General features: G+C 55.5%; 2 protein-coding genes across 3 annotated transcripts; both read right to left on the bottom strand.

The window, feature by feature from the left end:
* Positions 1 to 3526: 3526 nt before the first annotated feature.
* ULK3 (unc-51 like kinase 3) lies at positions 3527 to 7711 on the bottom strand. 2 transcript variants are annotated; one of them, XM_065642161.1, is made up of 16 exons: positions 7586 to 7711; positions 7210 to 7350; positions 6900 to 7020; positions 6715 to 6819; positions 6492 to 6635; positions 6318 to 6400; positions 6065 to 6220; positions 5883 to 5988; positions 5740 to 5780; positions 5528 to 5630; positions 5340 to 5404; positions 5140 to 5218; positions 5019 to 5059; positions 4896 to 4943; positions 4767 to 4821; positions 4502 to 4601 (listed from the first exon to the last, which is right to left on the bottom strand). In XM_065642161.1, the coding sequence occupies exons 1-16, from the start codon at positions 7685 to 7687 to the stop codon at positions 4585 to 4587; spliced, it is 1407 nt and encodes a 468-aa protein (XP_065498233.1). In that variant the 5' UTR covers positions 7688 to 7711; the 3' UTR covers positions 4502 to 4584. The 2 variants fall into 2 exon arrangements, with proteins under 2 accessions (XP_065498231.1, XP_065498233.1); XM_065642159.1 differs by having other exon boundaries at positions 3527 to 4601; positions 4767 to 4943.
* Positions 7712 to 7837: 126 nt separating this feature from the next.
* SCAMP2 (secretory carrier membrane protein 2) lies at positions 7838 to 19483 on the bottom strand. Its single transcript, XM_065641486.1, has 9 exons — positions 19358 to 19483; positions 15726 to 15806; positions 14960 to 15049; positions 14130 to 14247; positions 13342 to 13470; positions 12667 to 12826; positions 12050 to 12151; positions 10077 to 10194; positions 7838 to 9342 (listed from the first exon to the last, which is right to left on the bottom strand). Exons 1-9 carry the CDS (start codon positions 19412 to 19414, stop codon positions 9196 to 9198), a joined length of 1002 nt encoding a protein of 333 aa, XP_065497558.1. The 5' UTR covers positions 19415 to 19483; the 3' UTR covers positions 7838 to 9195.
* Between the last annotated feature and the right edge of the window lie 225 nt (positions 19484 to 19708).

Here is a 19708-nt window from a genome sequence, read left to right as displayed (position 1 = left end):
CCCGGCTGACCCCCCCTCCCCGTCGACATGATGATGGGGGAGAAGGGAGGGGACGCAGTGAAGGGTCTGGCGGTGGCTGTCGCCCGCGGCGGGGACCCCACTGATGTTGTCACCCTTGCCTTGTGTGAGTCGGGTCCTCCTTCTGAGCCATGTGAAGCCTCGAGTCCCTGACCCTCGTGTCCCTGATGTGTGGTTTTTGTTTCGTTCTCCGCTCTGAGGTCAGAGCAAAGAACCAGCATGTCCCCCCCTGTCCCCAACGCCTCCCCCTGTGCCCATGGCAGCAGGTGTCTTTAGCCAGAGCTGGGGGGGTTGCAAGGAAGGAAAGCCCCGAGTGACCTTGGAGTGTTATTGAATGGGAAGGCGAAGGCTTTCCAGCAGCGCCGCGGCCATACGCCGTGTCTCTGCCTACACATCTCTCCTAGAAATGACAGGGAGGCTCCAGTTTGCTTTGCAAGGACAAGGCACAATGAGAAACATCCCCCCCCCGCTCCCCACATCCCATACCCATCACATGAGAAATAATATCCCATCTGTAAAAGAAACGCCAAGCGCTTTGCCCTTGAGTGTAGGAGCCAGCAGGAAGGACCTGCTACCTGATCCCCTGCAGCCCAGAGGGAAGCGGGGTGCTGAGGGCCAGGGGGCTAAAACCTGAATTAATGCCAGAGAGAAAGAAAACCCCTCCCTGGTGCCCATCGGAACCCGCACCACCCCTTCCCCGGAGCAGCGGTGGCAAATGCTCCCTCTCCCGGCCTGGGATCCACTCGTGTGCTTGTTCCTTCAAGGAGAAGAACAAAGTGATAAGGGAAAAATCTCCTTCTCCTCCGTCGTGCTGTAGTCGTGTGCTGTGCTGAGTGTCTCTCCACCTCCTATGCTGTCCCCATGCCATGGTACTGTCATAACCGGTGGAATAAATACCAGGAGATGTCTATGCATTTATTTCTCTCCTCCAGCAGTAATTTCCTGAGAAAGGTTTTGGGATGCCCCAAGGTATGAGGGGTGTAGATAGATCAGGGGCAGGGGGGTGCAGTGATGGGAGCTCAAGGGAGAAACCTCTTGCAGCATCACCCAGAAGAAGGCATCACACCTGGCTGTGTACAGGTGTTTTGCCATGTTTTGTACTGAAGGGATGCTATGAGCTGCTCTTTGTCAGCAGCTGGGCTTAAAAGCAAGCACAAACCCCAGGTTTCACAGATTTGGGGCTATTTTAGTCAAAAGCCTTCAGATCACTCCCCAGCTCCCCGCCTCAGTCTCACGGGCACTACAGGGTGGCCACGGTGCTGCTCCGAGCAAGGACACGTCTCTGCAGGAACGAGACCGTGATAAGCACGGGTGTGACTGGAGCCGGAGCAGCTCCAGCCCATCAGCATCCCAATGGGTGGTGGGCTCCTGCGGCCGGGCTTCCTGGAAAGACCTGGCACGGGCTGGGAATTCACTGCCCCAAATCCCAACACAGCCGATTAACCGCAATCTGCTTTTGCAGGGGGGGTGGGTCATCCAGGAAAATGCAGGGGAGGGTGCTTGGAAGCTATTTCAATACTATTATTATTGCAGCAGGGATGCTGGTTCAGGCCGTGCCTGGGACAGTCAGGAGATTGCTTTTTGCCCTTAGCACCCTAGAAATACCGTACTGGGGACAGGGAGTCCTGAGAAACTCCCAATACCCTCCCAAGCCAGGCACTGTCTCACCTCTGAGAAGAAACCAGCCATCTCTTCGGCCAGCGGGACAGACAGATGGAGGCAGCTCAACCCCCTGGCCACAGCTCAGGGGTGATGCTCTGCCCACGGGGACACACACGGTCTGCACCCTCGGCCTCACCTTTTATTTTTTTCCTGGCCCCACGGCTTGACTCCACGCTCGCTCCCGGCCCACGTGCTGCCACGTAAAGGCTGCGTGAAGCTCGGCGGGTTTATTTTGGGAGGCACCATGGCCCCCGGGCATGTGAAAAACAAGCAGCACGCGCTCGCCCCGCTCGGCTCCACGACGTGTTAAGCCTCGGTAAGTGTTCCCGGTGAAGCATCCTGAGCTCCGAGGATGCTCTAAGCCCGCAGCCCTGCTCCATCACTGCTCTGGTGCCTGTACCGGGAAGCAGAATTTGAGATGGGGTGTAGGGGGAGCAGGCAGCTCTCCTCCTGCCCGTCCCCTGCCCATTGAGAGACACATCCCATTTGCCAGCATCCCCCACGGTCGGGTGCCCAAGCATCCCTGCAGCCCAGCATCCCGCCTGCCTGCACGCCATACAACCGCTCCAGGCATCAACACATGGGCTAAAATCTTAAAGCGAGGAATTAGCGCAGATTAAAGCAGAAAATCTATTTTTTCTCTCCTATGCTACAAATCTCTATATAATTCCCTAACCTATGGGACCAGGTTAGGGGGGATTTGTCCAAGCAAGCCCTTAACTGGGTGCTGTAGGATCTCTGAGGGCAGCTGAGCTTAGAAATAACAGCCCTGAGGTCAGGCAGAGCTTCGTGCATCAGATGTGGAACAACCCCCCCATCACACAGCCGCAGGATCAGGTCTCCTTTCTGCTGGTGCACGCGGGATGATGCAAGTGGCTTCCCCAAAGCATTACGTGAGCAATTGTTTTAAGTGCTGAAGCAAATAAACCGCCATCGAAGGATGGGGGATCTCCACTCTGAATGCTTCGTTTTTCTTTTTGCAGGCAATTAAATCTCCCTGCAAGCTGCTGCGGGAAGGGATAGCCCCGTCCATCCCACCGCAGCGTTGCTGGTCCAGATACGGGGATTAATCCAGATTAAAGAGCCCAGGAGGCTCTGCATAGTGACCCAGCTTTCCCCAACCCTCTTGTTCTTTAAACCCAGTGAGCGCTCAAATCCAACATCACCAAGTAACCCAGGAGCTGCCGGGAGGAGGGCGACAAACCCATCTGACAGAGGCCACCGCTGCTCGCTTTGCGGGCAGCGACATTTGGGCAGCACCCACCCCAAGCCGAAGCCGGAGTCCACCGCGAGCTCCGCCACCCCCCGGGGAAGCAGCCGGAGCTTTCCCCGCTTCAAAAGGCTGCGGATTCGGCCGCGTCTTCGGCAGAGCGTGAAGGCAGATGCGATTATCCGCGCCGGCTGCCGCAGCCAGCCGGTTCAGCCGTGCCCGGCGGCGCTGCGCTCGCCACGGGCCGGGGGAGGGCAGGGGGTCTGAAAGCTCTTTAAAGCCTCAGGATATAATCTCTGCTCGGAATAATAATAATAATAATAATAATAATAAAGACACAAAAATGCCTTGCTACATCTGCCTGGGAAGCTCTCTGGCAGCAGCGCAGATCAGCCAGGGAAGGGGTAAAGACCTCACGTTATGGGGGGGCATTCGAGGGGAAAAAAACCTCAGGAAGTACTGTGCCCATCCCCAGGCTCCCCCCAAAAATCACCCCACCATTTGCTCCAGCCCCTCTGTCCTCCCACCACCCCTCCCTGCCCAGCCCAGCGCTCCCTCACCCGCCACAAAAATCTATTGGAGAAAAATGTGATTTTACATAATCTTTCGTGTTGTTCTGCTCCATGTTTTACACGCACACACAAATATCTGAAGCAAAAACAAGGTCAAACCTTGCTTTGCCTGCCTGGTGTCCCCAGGGAGTACGGGGACACAAACCTGAGACTGGAAGACTTGGAGAAACCAAACGAAGTGTTTAATAAAGACAATAAATTACATTCCCTTGAAATACAGTAGATTTTGAGGCAAGTCCCTTGCTTTACAGGACAGGTGGACCTCACCACCCCAGATAAGTGACTTCTGCAGGGCTGGGGAGCTCCAGGAATAGAATTTAGATATTGGAGTTGTCAGAGCCCTGAGGAGCAGAGCAGGCAGGACGCCCCAGCTCTGCCTTCGGGGAGGTATCGCTGTTCGCAGCCGTGTGGCTGTCCCTGAAGGTGACTGAATTCTGCTCGTCTGCTTTACTCAACGGCCAGAGCCGCGGAGGAGCGCGCTGAGCACCGGGAACATCTCATGACACGAATGACGCACACGGTTCGGGCCCTGCCGGACTCCAGCGTAGGCAGGTTTGGGAAGCAAAAGCCTCCACCGCAACGCTCCAGGGAGGTCGGGCCGGGCCGGGCCAGCGCTCCAGGCTGGCACAGAGGTAGTCGCGGGGTGACGAAGGCACAGCGGGCAGGAGCAGGCAGCGTCGCTGACCCCCTGCCAGCTGCGGGCAGGGCGCTGTGGGTCCGGGCTGCGCATATGCTCCAGAAGCGGAAGAAACATCCAGCCGAAAAGGCAAGAGCCGTATGCGGCTGGCAGGGGGGGGCATATTCTGCCAGAGCCCGGTGCCAGGATAAAAATACCCAGGCCGGTGCAGCCAGCGGAGGGAATTAGAGTGGAATAACCTGCCTGCTGCGGGCAGGGGAGGCTGCGGCAGCAGACGGTCGAGGCAGGGCTGGGAGGGGACAAGGTGACACCAGCGTCCAGGGAGAGGGGCAGCTGGCCCTATGGACCCACCCGGGGGTGGGAGCCTGGGGATGAGCCCCCCCCCGAGGTGGTTACCCTGCCGTGGTCAGGACAAAAGCTGACGGCATCTCTCTGCGTGGCAGCGCCAGAGCGGTGACAGCGTCCTGCCGGCTGGCTCCTGCTCATCACTGCAAGGTACAGACTGTGCCGGGGGACAGAGGGCTGTCACACACTGTCACCCAGCCCGTGTGACCCCGTGCTGGGGGAGAGGAGGGCGTGCGGGGTCGGGATTACCCAGGGGTAGGGATGCTCCTCCCGGCCCCTTTCGCCTGTGATGGGACGAGACGTGACAGAGGTGGGGACTCACCGCTCCGGACGGGCTCTGCCAGTGCCTCCTTGCCCATGGACTGTGCCTCCCGCATCTGCCAGGGGAGAGGAGCGTTTTCCAGCCTGTAACCCCCCCGGCATGCTCCAGAGCACCCCCAAGCAGCTGTACCTTCATCTGATCTTTCAGGTACTCAGCTCGGGCCATCAGAGTCTGGATCTGGCAGAGAGAACGGAAATTCCCTTCAAGGCCACGCCGCGGGGGACACGCCGCTGTCCCCAGGCTGGCACTCACCTCCGCGTGGAGCAGCTCCCGCCGCCTCCCCGCCGGCTCCGCTGCAGAGGGAACGGGGACGTGCCAGGGATCAGCCACGGGCACAGGACCCGTCCCTGTCCCTGTCCCGGCCACAACTCACCGGCCAGGAGGAGCAGCAGCTCGCCCAGGCTCTGCTGGTAGAGCTCCAGGGTGTCACCGTCATCTTTGCCTTCCTCCTCCTGCGAGAGACCCCGGGGGGCCGGGCTGCAGCTGGGGGGATACACTGGCTCCCTCCCCACCCACATTTGCTCTTTCCCCTTCCACTTGAGGGGAGAGGGGACCCCCAAACCCACGACTCACCTTGGCGATGGCAGCAGAAGCCATTTCCAGCGCAGCGCAGAGCCGAGGCTTGTCCTTGGCCATCTCTGCAAGCAGACATTGCAATAAGGAGCACCCCAGGGGGCAGCGGGGGGGCACCCTTCAGCCCCAAACCCCGCTGAAGGCCCCCTTCCTGCTCCGACGCTAGGGGGTCCCCAAAAAACCGCTACCTTTAAGGAGCTCTCTGGCCGGGTTCCCTTGCTGCAGGAGGTTCTTGCTGCTGGAGGTGACCAACGCCTTCAGCTCCTCCGCTCGGGAGATGTACTGACCCACCTGCCCACAAAACGGGGGGGTGGGGGGATCCCCGCCACGGCGGGTGCATCTTGCTGTGCTAAGCCAGGGGAACGCTGCCCCCCACCTCCCCAAGGGATTTTTGGCTCACCTTGGCCCGGATGGCTTCTTTCCGGCGAGCGTCGCTTTCATCTGGGTGGGGGACAGCAACGGAACAGTGGGGTGCACCCACCGGCCACCCCGGGGTGCTGCCCACCCCCCCGGCACCCACACAGCCCCCCCGGGTGGACTCACAGTGCAGAGCCGGCACAAAATACTCCAGGGCTTTGCAGTAGAGGGGGAGGGCGGCAGAGGCGTCCCCCTCCTGATCCTTCTTCACCGCCTGCACCACCAGATCGGTCTGGGGGAGACAAAGCGGGGCTCAGGGCTTGGCCAATCCACGTGCCCAGGGACTAGCACCCCAGCACCCCCCTCACCGCCTTGCAGAGGCTCTCAGGGCCAGGGACGTGCTCCATATCTACAAAGGGGTGCGCAAAGAAGCACTCGAAGGAGATGCGTTTCGAGGGATCCCTCTCCAAGAGCTGTCCCAGGAGATCCCGGCATTCCGGGGAGAGCGGGGGCCGGCTGGGAAGCTGGGGAGGACAGGGGCTGAGACCACCAGCCTAGACACAGCCCCCGCACGGGGATGGGCTGCGAGAACCCCCCCGGCTCCATGCCGTCCCACGTTACCTCGACAGCCCGGTCGCTGCGGATCTTCTCCTCCAGCTCAGCGAAGGAGCGGGAGGCAAAGGGCGGCTTCCCAAAAAGTGCTTCTGTGGGGGAGAAAAAGGGAGCAGCGGGTGGGGATGGAGAGGGGGAAACCAGCCCCCAGCCAAGCCCCAGGGGGATAAAGCAAAAACCCACCATAAAGGATGACGCCCACCGACCACAGGTCCACCCGCGCGTCGTACTGCTGGCAGCACACCATCTCGGGGGCCATGTAGAGCGGGGAGCCCCGCAGAACGTGCTTCTCGTCCCACGGCGACATGTACTGCGCAAAGCCAAAATCTGCGGCAGGAGAGATCAAGGAGGGGTGGGGGGAGAAGGAACTGCCACCCCCAGCCCCTCGCTGGGGACCTGCCCTGACCTGCCAGCTTCAGCTGGGGGTTCTCCGGGGCGCTCAGGAGGATGTTCTGCGGCTTGAGGTCCAGGTGGGAGATGTTGTGGTCGTGGAGGAACTTCAGGGCGCAGGCTGGGCGGGCAGATAGGCACGTGGCAGGGGGGACACCACTGCAGCCCGGTCCCCAAAACCCCCAGGGAGGGGGTCCTTACCCAGCTGCTGCAGGAAGATACGCGCCACCTTCTCGGGGAGGATCCTGCGCATGCGGATGAAGCGGGAGAGATCCCCCCCGGCGCAGAACTCCATGATCAGGTAGATGTGGTCACTGTCCCACTGAGAAGCAAGAGGACACTGCCACGCTGTCCCAGCCGGTCCCACTGCACATCCCACCTACACGGGCTCTGCCTGGACCAGTTTGCCCAGCTGCTGGCACCGAGCCCCACTGATGCACCCTTGGGGAGCCAGGAGGGACCCCAAGACCCGAGCTGGACCAGTGCTGGCTCGGCAACCCCCCAGTCCCACCTGGAAGTCCTTGAGCTCCACGATGTGCGGGTGGCGGATGGTCTTCAGGATCTCGATCTCCGTCAGCAGGTTCTCCACCGAGGCCCGGTTGAGGCTCCTCTTGCTCACGCACTTGATGGCCACCACCTCCCGCGTGTCCCTCTGCCAGGGGACACAGCCCTGGAGCCCCCCGCGCCCCGCCACCCTGGGGGTCCCTCCCCAGCCTGCCAGCGGCGTGGGAACCCCTGGCAAGCGGGTGACAGGGGGCAGACCCCAGGCCGGGGGCAGCAGGTCCCATACAGCAGCTATAGGGACGGTGCCGCATACGGAGCGCTGTAAAAAGGGGGTGTCCCATGGGGTCGGGGCGGGGTACACCCCGCAGCGGGCCCGGCCTTACCTTCCTGTAGGCCTTGTAGACCGTGGCGTAGGTGCCGGCGCCCAGGCGCTCGGTGAGGATGAAGCCGTCCAGGCGCGGGGGGTCCCAGGCGGCCCCGGCCATGCCCGCCCCGGCCCCGCCGCCGCTTCCGCCTTCCCGGCGCGCCGCTGGCCACGCCCCCACTCCTGGCCACGCCCCCGGCCACGCCCCCGCCCCGGCCACGCCCCCTCCGCGGGCAGGACGCCGGTTTTCTTTTGAGCACATACACAATTTATTATCATTGTTATTATTTTTTTTTACTTTAAAAGATCAGACGTGGGGGAAAAAAAAAATAATAATGCAGGAGGAAAGGGGTGTAAAAATGCAGATATCTATGTGAGGAGACATCCCCAGACAACCACCCCCCTGGCCAGCGACACAAAATGCAACCACGCCAGGGCAGGAGGGAACAAGGGGCAACACAAAGTTAAATCTGCAAGTAACCCCCCTCCTGCATAGACACGCGAATGGTGCTGGAGGGCAGGTTGGGATGAGGAAACCGTCCCCACCACATCTTGTCAAAACGGGCACATCAAGCCCTACACCTTGTCCCCACCCATAGGGACATCGCATCTCAGGACACGGCTTTCGAAGCTAAAACACATTAAACCGGCTCCTTCCTAGCTGGGGGAAAAAAAAAAAATCCAAATCAGTTCTTTCCCAGCTGAAAAAGATAATATGTGGGAGGAGGAAGGCAGGAAGGAGTTGTCCCTGGAGAAACATCCATTCATGCTCTGGCTGGCAGGCTCTCAAGGATAGCTGGAGAAGGACATCGCGTGGTGTTTGAGCCCAAGTCTTCAGTGCCACGGCTCCTGCTGAGTCCAAGAAAACCCCTTTTCCCCTCCCTCCCCTGGTTTAAGGCTACGGTGAAGACTCAGCACCTACTGATCCCTTCTCCACCTCTCCGTGTCGGGGCTAAAGGGCACAGGAGCCCCCGGGGCTATCAGCTGCAGCAGAGGCGGGGATTTGCCATGGGGGGACAAGGAGAAAGACATTTCCCCTCCTCTCTAACTCCCCCTGCTCCCAGGTTTTCCTTCGTGCCACGTTATCCCAATTCTCAGGAAGCTGAGCAGTTAACAGGTCAAAATGCAGCAGCGTGTTAAGGGTAATAAACCCAAAGTACAGTTTCTGCTCTCAAAATTGAAGATATAGACTACATGCAACTTACAACCCCCCCACCCTAAACAGCAGATAATCAAATTCTTCATAGCAAAGGTCAATAGAAGAGAGTAAAATAAAAAACCTGCTTCCCCTCACCTTCCTGCTATAGACAGGACAAGGGAGAGAAGAGAGACAAACACTCAGTATGTCCTGGATAGAGAAATATATTTGCTCCAGAGAATGTCTCCCCTATCTCCCCACACCCTAAAGTAAGACAGGGAAAACTAACAGTCATAAACATAACCAGCTGAAGCTAAAAAAAACCCAGATCTCTTCTCATCTGGAGTCGGCATCACAGAGCTAACATGGTACCCCCAAAAAGTGCATCTTTAGGAAAAAAAAAAAAAAAAAAAGAAAAAAAAAGAAAAAAAAAAAAAGAAGGTTGGGGTGACGATGGCAGATGAAGCGAGGGGGAGGCAGCCTGGGAAGAGCTAATTTCCTCGGAAAGCACTCTGTGCGGCTGAGGAGGCCACCCCAGCGGCTGCGTTCTGGAAGCTCCTGTTGCTGAGGATGCCTTGGGAAAACTCCTCCTGGGCCCTTTGGAAACTGGCTCCTGTGCGCCGATACATGGAATGCACCTGGGAAACAGAAAAAGAGGGGGGAAAAAAAAAAAAAATCAGCACGTAGTTGTGGACTTGCTGCACACACCTCGCTTGCCAGCTTGCTTTTTCCTTGGCCTCATCACTAAGCAGCTCAAGAGGATGGGCTGGAGCCACCGGCTCCATCTTGCCCAGTGCATGATGCCGCAGATTTCAGGACACCCTCATTTGTTGTAAAATGTGGAACTCTCAGCAAAACAGCTGGTATCAGGCAAAAACTCCTCTCCCCTCACACCCCAACATTAACCTTGACCTTTATGGACACTCGTGGCGCAGGACCTGGCACTGCAAGCACCAGGTACTTGCCTTTAAGATACAATTTAGGAGAAAAGCAGGAGGAAGCAACAGCTCAGTCTGTCCTTGCCTTCCCCAAAGCTACATTTCTGCAGTGAATTGCTAGAAAGAACCCTCGTGCGGTCGATCAGGAGGAAGGAGAGCTTGTGTTTGAGGTCCCTCATGCACACAGTCCATGGTGTGCCTTACTGAAGCGTCCACGCCTCCTGTTCCCTCCCAAAAGGCCACTTTTCCCCCTGCAAACGACTTGGCATCAATGCGGGAAGCACGAGCACAAAAATACTTTCACTAAAACTCTTGACCTGACAGTGCCCTGATTCCATCTTCCAAAGCAAATGAATCCCCAGAGGGACAAGAGGAGGTGGAGCCCACCAGACACCCCTGACCCACAGATCTTGCCTTGTCTCCCAGCCGCTCACCTGCTTCAGGAGGAAGAGCGAGAGAACGGCGCACAACGTGAAGAATCCTGACACCACCATCATGATCACGGCCACGGCCACGTTCCCGCGCAGCTCCGACAGCGCCGCGATCCACCCGCTGCGAGAGAGAGAGGGGGCGAAGAGAGGAGAGAACAGGGTGAGCTTTGGTTTCACAGCAGGAGGTGAAGCACCAATGCCTGCACAAGAGCATTTGGGGGAAGGTTCCAGGGAAGCGCAACCCCAGACTGAGGAAACAGGGACCCAGAGCTCATTCTAGCACTTGGTTTGGGGCCGGAATTTCCATTCTTGTTGTAAATCAAGTCATTTCCATGAATATCTTCTCAAAATTCAGCCAAGTAGTGTAAAGATAAGCTGGTACTCTGAAATTGGAAGAGGTCAGCTGGCAGATCTGGAGCCTAGACCTACCTGTCACCGTGACAGCCCTGCCTGGCCAGGGATGTAAGTGTTGGGAGGGGGAGGAAGAGGAAGGAAGGGCTCAAGTTAGGAGGAAACTGGCAGCTATGGAAGGGAAGGGGCAGGAACGATGCTGGGAGTTACCGGTGCTTGGCTGTGGGTGAGAATACCAAGATGCCTCATTCAAATGATGCCTCATTAGCAAGCGACAGGATGAGAAGAAATGGCCTCAATTTGCGCCAGGGGAGGTTGAGGTTGGATCTGGGGAACAATTTCTTCCCCAAAGGGCTGTGGGGCATCGGAACAGGCTGCCCAGGGCAGCGGTGGAGTCACCATCCCTGGAGGGGTTGGACAGACGGAGATGAGGTTCTCAGGGACATAGGGCAGTGCCAGGGCTGGGGGAACGGTTGGACTCAATGATCTTAAGGGTCTCTTCCAACCAAAGTGATTCTATGATTGTATGAAAAGACCCTCTGCAGCGCTCAAGAAAGGAATCTCTGCAATTGCTAAACCAAGCAAGCCCTGTGCTGCCAGGACAGAGGGGATGCAGCGAGCCCAACCATCCCATCTGATGTGCTGCACAACTTCTTGCTCCTCACAAGGAAGCGGAAAGGCACACCAGGCGCTACGGCCAAAAATAAATGTGCTGTCTGGCTTGAGGAAATGTAGCAGAAAGCTCAGCGCACACTCTCCAAAGTCAAAATAAAACTGGGAGCGGCCCCTCCCAGTGCCCCATGACTAAGGCAGCACCAGTTGGCAGGGGAGGGAACACGGGGACAGCTTTGCCCAGGAGCTGGTTCTGCAGGCAGCGGGCAAAAATAGAGAGCAATTTCACTGTGCTCATCACCTGAAGGCTGTCCCTCCAGAGGAAAACCGCTCGCTGTTAACCTTTCCACCCTTCACAGCAACTCGGGAATCTGATCAGCAGCCAAGGCAGCAATGCAAAAAGCAAGCTGGTGCTTTCATTGCAAGGACAAGAGCCGCTCCAGAAGCCCAGACTCACCCTTCCCTACAACGCCATCAAGAAAATGGGAGGATAAAACCTCCTTTGCTCAGTTTTTGAAGCACAACCCACCCACAACACGCTTAGAGAAATTCAGGAAGAGTTTGGGGACAGAATCAGGCTGCTGGCAACAGCGCTGAGTTAAACCCTACCCAGACTCTGGGTCAGAGGAAACAGGTTCTATTGGGGATGGCTCCATTTCAACACAAAGCAGTTGTGGTCTACGCTAGAGGCTCAGCATCAAGAAGGGGTAAATATTATACATATTAAGTGATTGGGAAGGCAGCAGAGGATGATGGCATTTATTCCTTTCAGTGCTGGCCCGCAGCAGCAGCAAAAGTACGTGCCTTTGCTGAGACTGGAGGACAGAGAGCCAGCCCAGCTGGGACCCGCCAAAGCTGCGTGTCAGGAGAGAGAGGAAAACCGCCAGAGAACAAACAGACAGCTGTCAGAAACGGAGCAGCAACAGACCCCAAAGCTTCTGACAGGCACAGCCCTGGTGACAAAAAGCACCCGTGCGGGACTGCGACACGGCAGCCCGCCAAGCCAAGCTCACCTGTCACCCCAGCCTGGAATGCCGACAGCCTGGATGATGTAGATCGCTATTTGGCAGAAGAAGACGAAAAAGAAGACGAAGAAGCTGAAGGAGCTGTCAGACCTGCAGGAGAGAAGGCAGCAGGAGTGAGACCCGGGGACGCGATCCCCGCACAGAGTCCCTGCTCTAAGAGGAGGGAAACAATTTCAGGGAACTCCTTTCGCCAGGGGAAAGCTGCTCAGGGGAGGTGATTTCAGGAGGAACTTACACAGCAACACCGTTTACAAAATAGTTGCTGCATATCGCAAAACCACCCCTCTGCCCAGTGCAAAACGGGGTGAGGGCAGTTTCCTTAACACACAGTGTGCTCAATGCATTAATGTACCAATCAGTTTATCAGAAATTAATAAAAAGTAGGACTCTATGATTGGCTAGGCTTGGACTGCAAGATGAGAAAGGACCACCATAAGCAAGTTCCATCAGATACTTGCAATAGGTTTAGGAACAAGTGGGTTTGATCTATTTAACAACGCAAAGAGCTGGAAAAATCCTGCAGGCAATATAGGATGAGAACAGACAGACCCAAAGCTCCTCCCACTAAGAGATATATGCCCTTTATAAAAGAAAACCATACTTGCCTGAACGCCTTGTAAATTGGTCGGTACCAACAGAGAAAGGCACAAGGGGTGAATAAAACAAACCACAGGATCGAGAGACCAAAGTCAACTCCTCTGTCGTTCTCAACCGTGAACCACGCCAGGCAAGCGAGCACGTTTAGGAGCAGGGTAATCGAATGCACTGTTTGGGATGGGAGAGAGAGACAAAACATCAGTAAGTTTTTGGAAAACTCAGAATTCTCATCCCTAATCTCTCACTGAACATGTGGAGCTCTCAGAAATTAAGGAGACTTTGGACCATCTAATTTCCTTTCCTTCCTTGAAAGGAAAACAGAGCTTAACCTATAGAACTTCAGCTGATCCTGCTACTTGCAACCAAATCTTAAATCTTTTCAGAGCACCAAACTTGACAAATATGGTTTGCATGCAATCTCTGAACTGTGTTATCCACTTTCTTTCAAGGTCTCGGGAGAGTTGTTCAAGTCTCCATTAAACAACAATCAAAATTCTGTCACGAATGAGCTACTCCCAAAGTATAAACTTGGAATCCTTCACATTTGCCTTCATAAAAAAGGAAGAAAGGCTTTATTTTACCCTTGCAGACAACACCGATGGAATTTACTGTAGGCCAAGCTCAGCATCTGATACAGAATCTTCTTTGAAAGAGTTTTTATTGCAGTTCAAGCCATTACTTACGCATCCACAAGTAATACAGCATTTTGCATATCCGCTGGTAGTCGGCTGGGATGTCTGCGGAAAAATCCTGATAAAAACACGGCTTGATCGGACACTTCTTGGGAAGAGGCGGCCAGTTGTTTTGCCTCGCTGCGGAAAAAAAAGACGGGAGCAGCTCTTCACTCAAAAGATTCATTTTCACGCCCTAATTTGCAAGTGGCCATTCATATATATTGACATGAAAAGTCTGGAAGAGGCTTGGTCTTGGTGAGTAACTAGGTGTGAGCAGGGAGCACAGCAGAGATCAGCCCAGTCCGAGGATTTTCCTCGGTGGGAGACAGAATTCCCCTGCAATGGCCACAGGGCCATCACAACCATCGCCGCTTGGCATTGCAAAGCCATATTCAGCCATTTAAAAATCAAGGTTAGGGGAAAATACTGCTACAAAAAGCTTTATTGCTCTCAGTGAAAAGCCTTAACAAGGCAGCGTGGCATGACAGCTCCGAGAGGGATACGAAATTGGTGTTTGAAGAACTTAATGTGGCCAAATGCGGATGCTGAGAGCACACTCGAGGGCAGACTCAGCAAAGCTGGTCCCCAGCATCTCATTTCTGAGCTTGCTTCCCACTTTGTCAGCTATGGGATGACAGGTACAGTCGCAAGAGTGTTGCTGGGAAGGGCGAGAGGAAAGACACGCGGCTTGTAAAAAGCTGCGAACGATGAACAGGCTGAGCCTTCCTCAAATCCCGACAAATCAAGCGACCCAGGCTCCCCCAGGCACGGCACTCGCTGCGGGAAGCAGTACTCACGGTTGATGCTGGCTGCGTTGCTCTGCAATTCCCTCTCCTTCTTCTCCAACTCCGCCGCCTTCCTCTCTAACTCCGCCTGCTGCTGAAGCAGCCCAGCCTGCGCCGCCGCGGCCACAGCCTAAAGCAGGGGGGGAAACGTAAGTCCTCCCCTCACCCCAGCAGTGGCAACAGCGCCAGTGAACACACCAGACGCCAAACTGGAAGGGAAGCGAAGGCAACTCGATAGCAAGGCTTGAGGACAATTGGAAAGCTGAACACCCACGGCTGAGCTGAAATATCTTGAAGCTTTCTGCCTCACTTGCTGGAGGATGAAATCAAGATGAATACAGAACTCCCCTAAGTTGCCTTCTGCACATCTTAAGCATCTCTTCTATTTGCTGTTCTGAGAACTGATCCTTTCTCCTTGCAGCCTCGGCTTCTCTGCTCTTTGCATGAGGCGATCCCTGGCAGTCAGGTACTTGCTGGCCAGGCGGAGCTCATCTGCATTTATGCTCCTGGAACCGAGCTTGCCTGAGCAGCCAGCAGAACTGAGCTCAAAGCATCAGCAGGACACGTTTTGGCGTTCACAAAAGGAAGCCAGAGCACACAGGACACAAAGCAAAGTGAGCTCTGCCACCAGAGCGGCAGGGAAAAGGCGTAAAAAGAATCGCCTGTATGTACTCCCTGTAGAGATCCGCTTCACAAGCCAGGTACAAATGCAAGTTTCACAGATCACCTGCAGCTTCCCACGGTCAGCCCCAGAGAATCCTGCTCCCCTCCTATTCCCACAGGTCTCCAGAGACCCCCGGGAGCTCCCCATGCTCTCCAGCCCAGCTCCGGGGCTGCCGTACCTGGGGAGTGGGCTCCACCGACGTCTGCAGAACCGCAGGCTGCGAGTGGCCGGAGGGCTGCGTGGCTGGTGTTGTCCGTGCCGCATTTGTCTGTGTATAAATCACAAGCAAAAAGGCAAAAAAGTTACGTATTGCATCTTTTAGCAAAGAATTGTTCAAGGCTTTGCTCTACTAAAACAGAAAGCACTAGCAGGAAGCAACTCTGCATTTTCAAAAGTTTATTAGCTCCTTAATGCACCAGGGGAGTGGAACCTGAGGATGACAGGTATTAGGCAAAGGAGAAAAAAAAAAAAAAGGGATTTTGATCAGTTGTTTGAATGGCAAATGTTGCTTTACCCTGGTTTCCTGTTCTCCTTTTCCCACCTCACACACAGCAGCAGCCAGGAAACAAAAAACGAGGCTCTTGCAGCAATCCATCCATGATATCACCACAGCACAGCCCAGAGCCCAAATAAATACTGATGTGTCCTGCCACGAAACATCTTCCCCTTCACACTTCATATACCTTACACTTCATATACCTTTACTGTGAGCCAGCAGCGAGTCTGAGAGAAGCTGTTCCATGCGAGCAGAGAGCTCAGGCTGGGAGTTGCTCGGTGCTCCAGTGCAGAAGCGGTTGTTTGCAGCTTGTCACACATACCATGAGCTACACTGTCCACGGGGAGACCAGGCTCGCTCTTTTCTTTAAGCTGCACCTACCAAGGGGCCCTTCTACGCAACTAAAACCACCACCAAGACACCCAGTGCAAAGACACACGGCACGTACCAGCTGGGAGCTCTCGGAAAAGGGGTTGAATTCATCCAAGCCACTTTGGCTGGCGTTTGTGAGCTGTGTCACCGAGGGATCCTGCAAGGAGAGAGAGAGCAAAGACAGATCAGCAGCGGTCAGGGGTCATCGTCAGCTGGTACATCACCTGCTCTGCCTGCCTCCCACCCCCTTGTTAGCTGGGAACAGGATGGGGTGAAACGCACCCCTGCCGCAGGGGGATGGCCCTGGCTGGCAATTAATTTAAATAACCAAGGAGATAACTATCAGCCAGGCAAGATTTGTGGGCAGGAGTATTAATAATCTCCTGTTCAGCCAAGAAATCCATCTGAAGAACTACAACATGCTTTCAGAAAGCCCTTTCTGCAGATTACGACCACTTACCCACAGCCAGTTATTCCTCATTTCCAGGGACATGGATTCATTACCCCATGCCCAGAGTTTCTGGACACCCAGGACCATCTGCCAAACCTCCCTCGCCCCACAACATGAGCGAGGACTCACAAAGCACAGCAGAGCCTCACAAAATGAGTGTTCAGGTATAATACAAGCCACATTTACCTGTACTTACAGCATCTCCTACTTGCCTCCACCAAATAGTTCGGTTATGGAAAAAAAGGCTCTCGGCAGTTCTGCCAAAAACGCCTTTCTTCCCTCACCTGCAATGCACTTCACTATTTTAATCTTCTCTTTTACACACACTAGTTTCCATAAAAAGATTCTTCTTAGCCAGAGCTTGACCTCCGGAGCGCTTCTCTCCTCAGTTATTAAAAAAACAAGGCACTTTTTGAACTCAGAAATCCTACTGTGAGAACAGCCTGGCAACCCGAGAGCTAGGTGGGGGTAAAAAAATTTTTAAAAGAAAAAAAAAAAAAATGAAAGAGCGGCTTTTTATTTGTCTCTCCCCCAGCAACCAGTGTCTTGAGCTCAATCATTTTGATTTGGTGGTTAATGGGGTGAGAAGCAATTGAGGCGGCGGCATGAGCGAGCAATCGAGGCGTGCAGAGCCTGCCCGGCACCGCGCGCTGCGGAAACATCCCTTGGCTGGTGTGCAACCCGCCCGAGCCGTTCCCGGGGTTCGAGCGCAGCCTTCTGCCCAGCACGGTGCCCACGGGACGGTTAATGAGTAACCGCGCAGCTCCTCGAGAGCCGCGCTCCCCACGCAACAGGTTGCACTCGTTTATGAATCACCCCCTGGGGCCGAGGGATGTCAGACGAGGTGTCAGATGCTGCTGGATGAAGAAAAACTCCCTGGCTGTAAAAAAACAAAAGAAATGCGGAGCATCCGCAGAACCGCCACGCTGGAAGCAGGAGCTGCAAGGAGTCAAGGCACAGGGTTTATTTCACTATTTACTCCTCCGGAGGTTTTAAAGAGTTTTGCAGACACATGGGCTGTCGACACAAGCTTACAAGTCAGTTAGTGCATGTTAGCGCGATATCCTTTAGTCCAGCCCAGGCAAGGTCCCAGCCTGACTAAAGTCCAGCAGAAGACAAGTGGACAAGGAAGAGAAACGCCCTTAAAGGTATGAGAAGAGGAAAGCAAAAAAAAAAAAAAAATTACTTAATTAGGCAGTATGTTTAAGGCAAGGTAGTTCAGCTTAGCTTGCCTGCTATTGTGCAAGCGTGTCTAAAATAGACAGGAGGAGGGAATTTGCAGCAAAGCTGAAGTGTGTTTGGACACGTGTCTCTGTGCCCTGGATGGGGCAGGGAGGAAAACAGCAGCTGTAAAACCGAGGGTGATACAGAGGCACCAGCTTCCGCAAGCCCAGACTGACAGCAAGGAGGGGAAACACGAGAAATTGCCCACAAATATCACAATTTACAGTCGGTGATTCCTTTTCTTTCTGTTCCCACAGGTTAAATCAACAAAACAAAACAAAATGAGATGCGTCTCTAGATGCGATCAAGGCCACAGGATTCAAACAAGAATCACCTGGAACTTAATATCTAATTGGAATCACCTGGGACTTAATTTCTAAATATCTCAGTAACTGTCCCAAATCCTGCCAGTCCTGCAGGCAGCACCAGCTGGAAGATGCACAGAGAGAAACCTCAGGACTTTATTATCAATATCTCTAAAGAAGATGGAAGTTTCCAGCCCTGTCTGAAGCTTGCATCAAGGTTTTGGAGGCAGCTGCCACTCATAGCAGGCTAATAAATAAAGGAAGGCAGTTAATCACCTCTGGTTACAATAAGCAACAGAAAGAAGAGCCAGAGATATTTTGAACAGGACCAAACCATCTTACTTTGCACCAAGCATATTGAACATCGTGAAACTGTCTCCTTAAAAGGCAAAGATCCCCAGTTATCTCAGGATTCGCAGGGTACCAAGCGCTCTAATGGGATCCACAACAAGGAAATTCAAAGTGGATATAAAGCCCACCACAAACACCAGCTGTAGCTCTAAAGAGCCACCACACAACCACAGGGGCATCCACGGTGCAACGTATATTTGTCCTCATTAAAAAGCAAGCCCGACATCACAGTCACCTGTTGTAAATCGCCTCCGATCTTTTTTGTTTAAACAGTGAGTAAAGTGTGAGCACGGCCCCGTTCAGTCAGATACCAGGGCAGCTGTAATGTGCATAAAGCAGAATATTTACTTCCTCGGTGCCAAAGCAATAAAGAAACAGTGACTGTATGCATGAGCCGCTCTATATTATATCACGGGAACATGGTCACCCAAACCCCGAGATGCATAAGAACGCACTCATTCGATGGTGAGAATTAATTCTCTTTTTTTTTTTTTTTCCCCTTCCTCCTGATTTCGCTTTGACTCCTCAAAACACCGAGCCCCACCAACAAACAGCTTCGCTTTGGCTGGGCGGTGAAACCAGAGGCCGGGAAACGCCGCGGATCCCGTCGCGGGCGGGCAGCGAGGGTCCGGCCGCTCTCTGACGAACGCCGAAGCCGAACGCTCATTTTCTCTCCGTCTCCACGCGAGTCGGGCCCCGGAGGCCGCTCCAACCGTCTCCCCGCGTTTCCCACCACGGGGGACGATCCCACAGGGGAGAAGCCCAGCGGGAGCGGACGAAGCCTCCGACAACCTCCAAGGCTCCGGCCGCTGAAAAGCGCGGCCTAAGGATGCGCTTGGCCTCGTAGGCCCGGTTTTAAGAGCCGGCACTACGACACGTTCAAACCAGACCCACCGGAGCGCAGCAGGCAGTCAGACCCCCACGCAGCACAGCCAGGAGAGGCTTCAGGCTGGATTATTTTTAATATTTCCACAACTCGGGCACCGCTTTGGCACCCACTGAGGCAGGGGCTGCCTGCTGGCGCCGAACCCCGCTCCCCAAAGCCTGGCGGGGCGGGCGGCGATGGGGCTGGGGGCACGGGGCGATGTGGGAGCCCTCCCCACAGGGAAAGGGGGAAACGGGGGGCAGGAAGGACGCCGGCTGGGTCACAGCGTCCCCGGGGAGCGGGCGCAGGGACCCGGGGGAACCCCCAGCCCAGGGGACTCGGGGGTCCCGCTCCCAGCACCCCCCTGACCCCGCCCCCTCGCCCTGATTGGCCACAGCGCGCAGGAGCGGTGCCGCCATTGGCCAGCGACGCTTCACTCAACGCCACGTCTCGGCGGCTACAGAGCGGGGAGGGCCGGGGAGAGGAAGGGGCCGCCCGGGCCCGGTGCCCACCTGGAAGGGGTTGATGTCCACCGGGTCGGCGAACGGGTTGGTGTCGAAGCCCGACATGGGCGCGGTCCGCGCTGCTCCGCTCCGCTCCGCGCCGCCGCCGCCGCGCCAGGCACTTCCGGGGCAGCCGCGGCGCCTGCGCCGCCAGCCACGTGATCTGACCCGCGGGGCGGGGCCGCGTGACGTCACAACGCCGGGCAGCGCCCATAGGCGCCGTTAACCCTATAGGCGCCGTTAACCCTATAGGCGCCGTTAACCCCATAGACGCCGTTAACCCCATAGGCGCCGCCGCGCTCTACAGGGTTCATCTATAGAGGGACCTATGGAGGGGTGGAAGGCTCTTCAGGGGGTGTC

This window comes from Caloenas nicobarica, chromosome 10, assembly GCF_036013445.1.
Source record: "Caloenas nicobarica isolate bCalNic1 chromosome 10, bCalNic1.hap1, whole genome shotgun sequence".
In the NCBI taxonomy this organism is placed as follows: Eukaryota; Metazoa; Chordata; class Aves; order Columbiformes; family Columbidae; genus Caloenas; species Caloenas nicobarica.
Note: the sequence above shows the minus strand (reverse complement) of the source record. Positions and strands in the feature narration are given on the sequence as shown.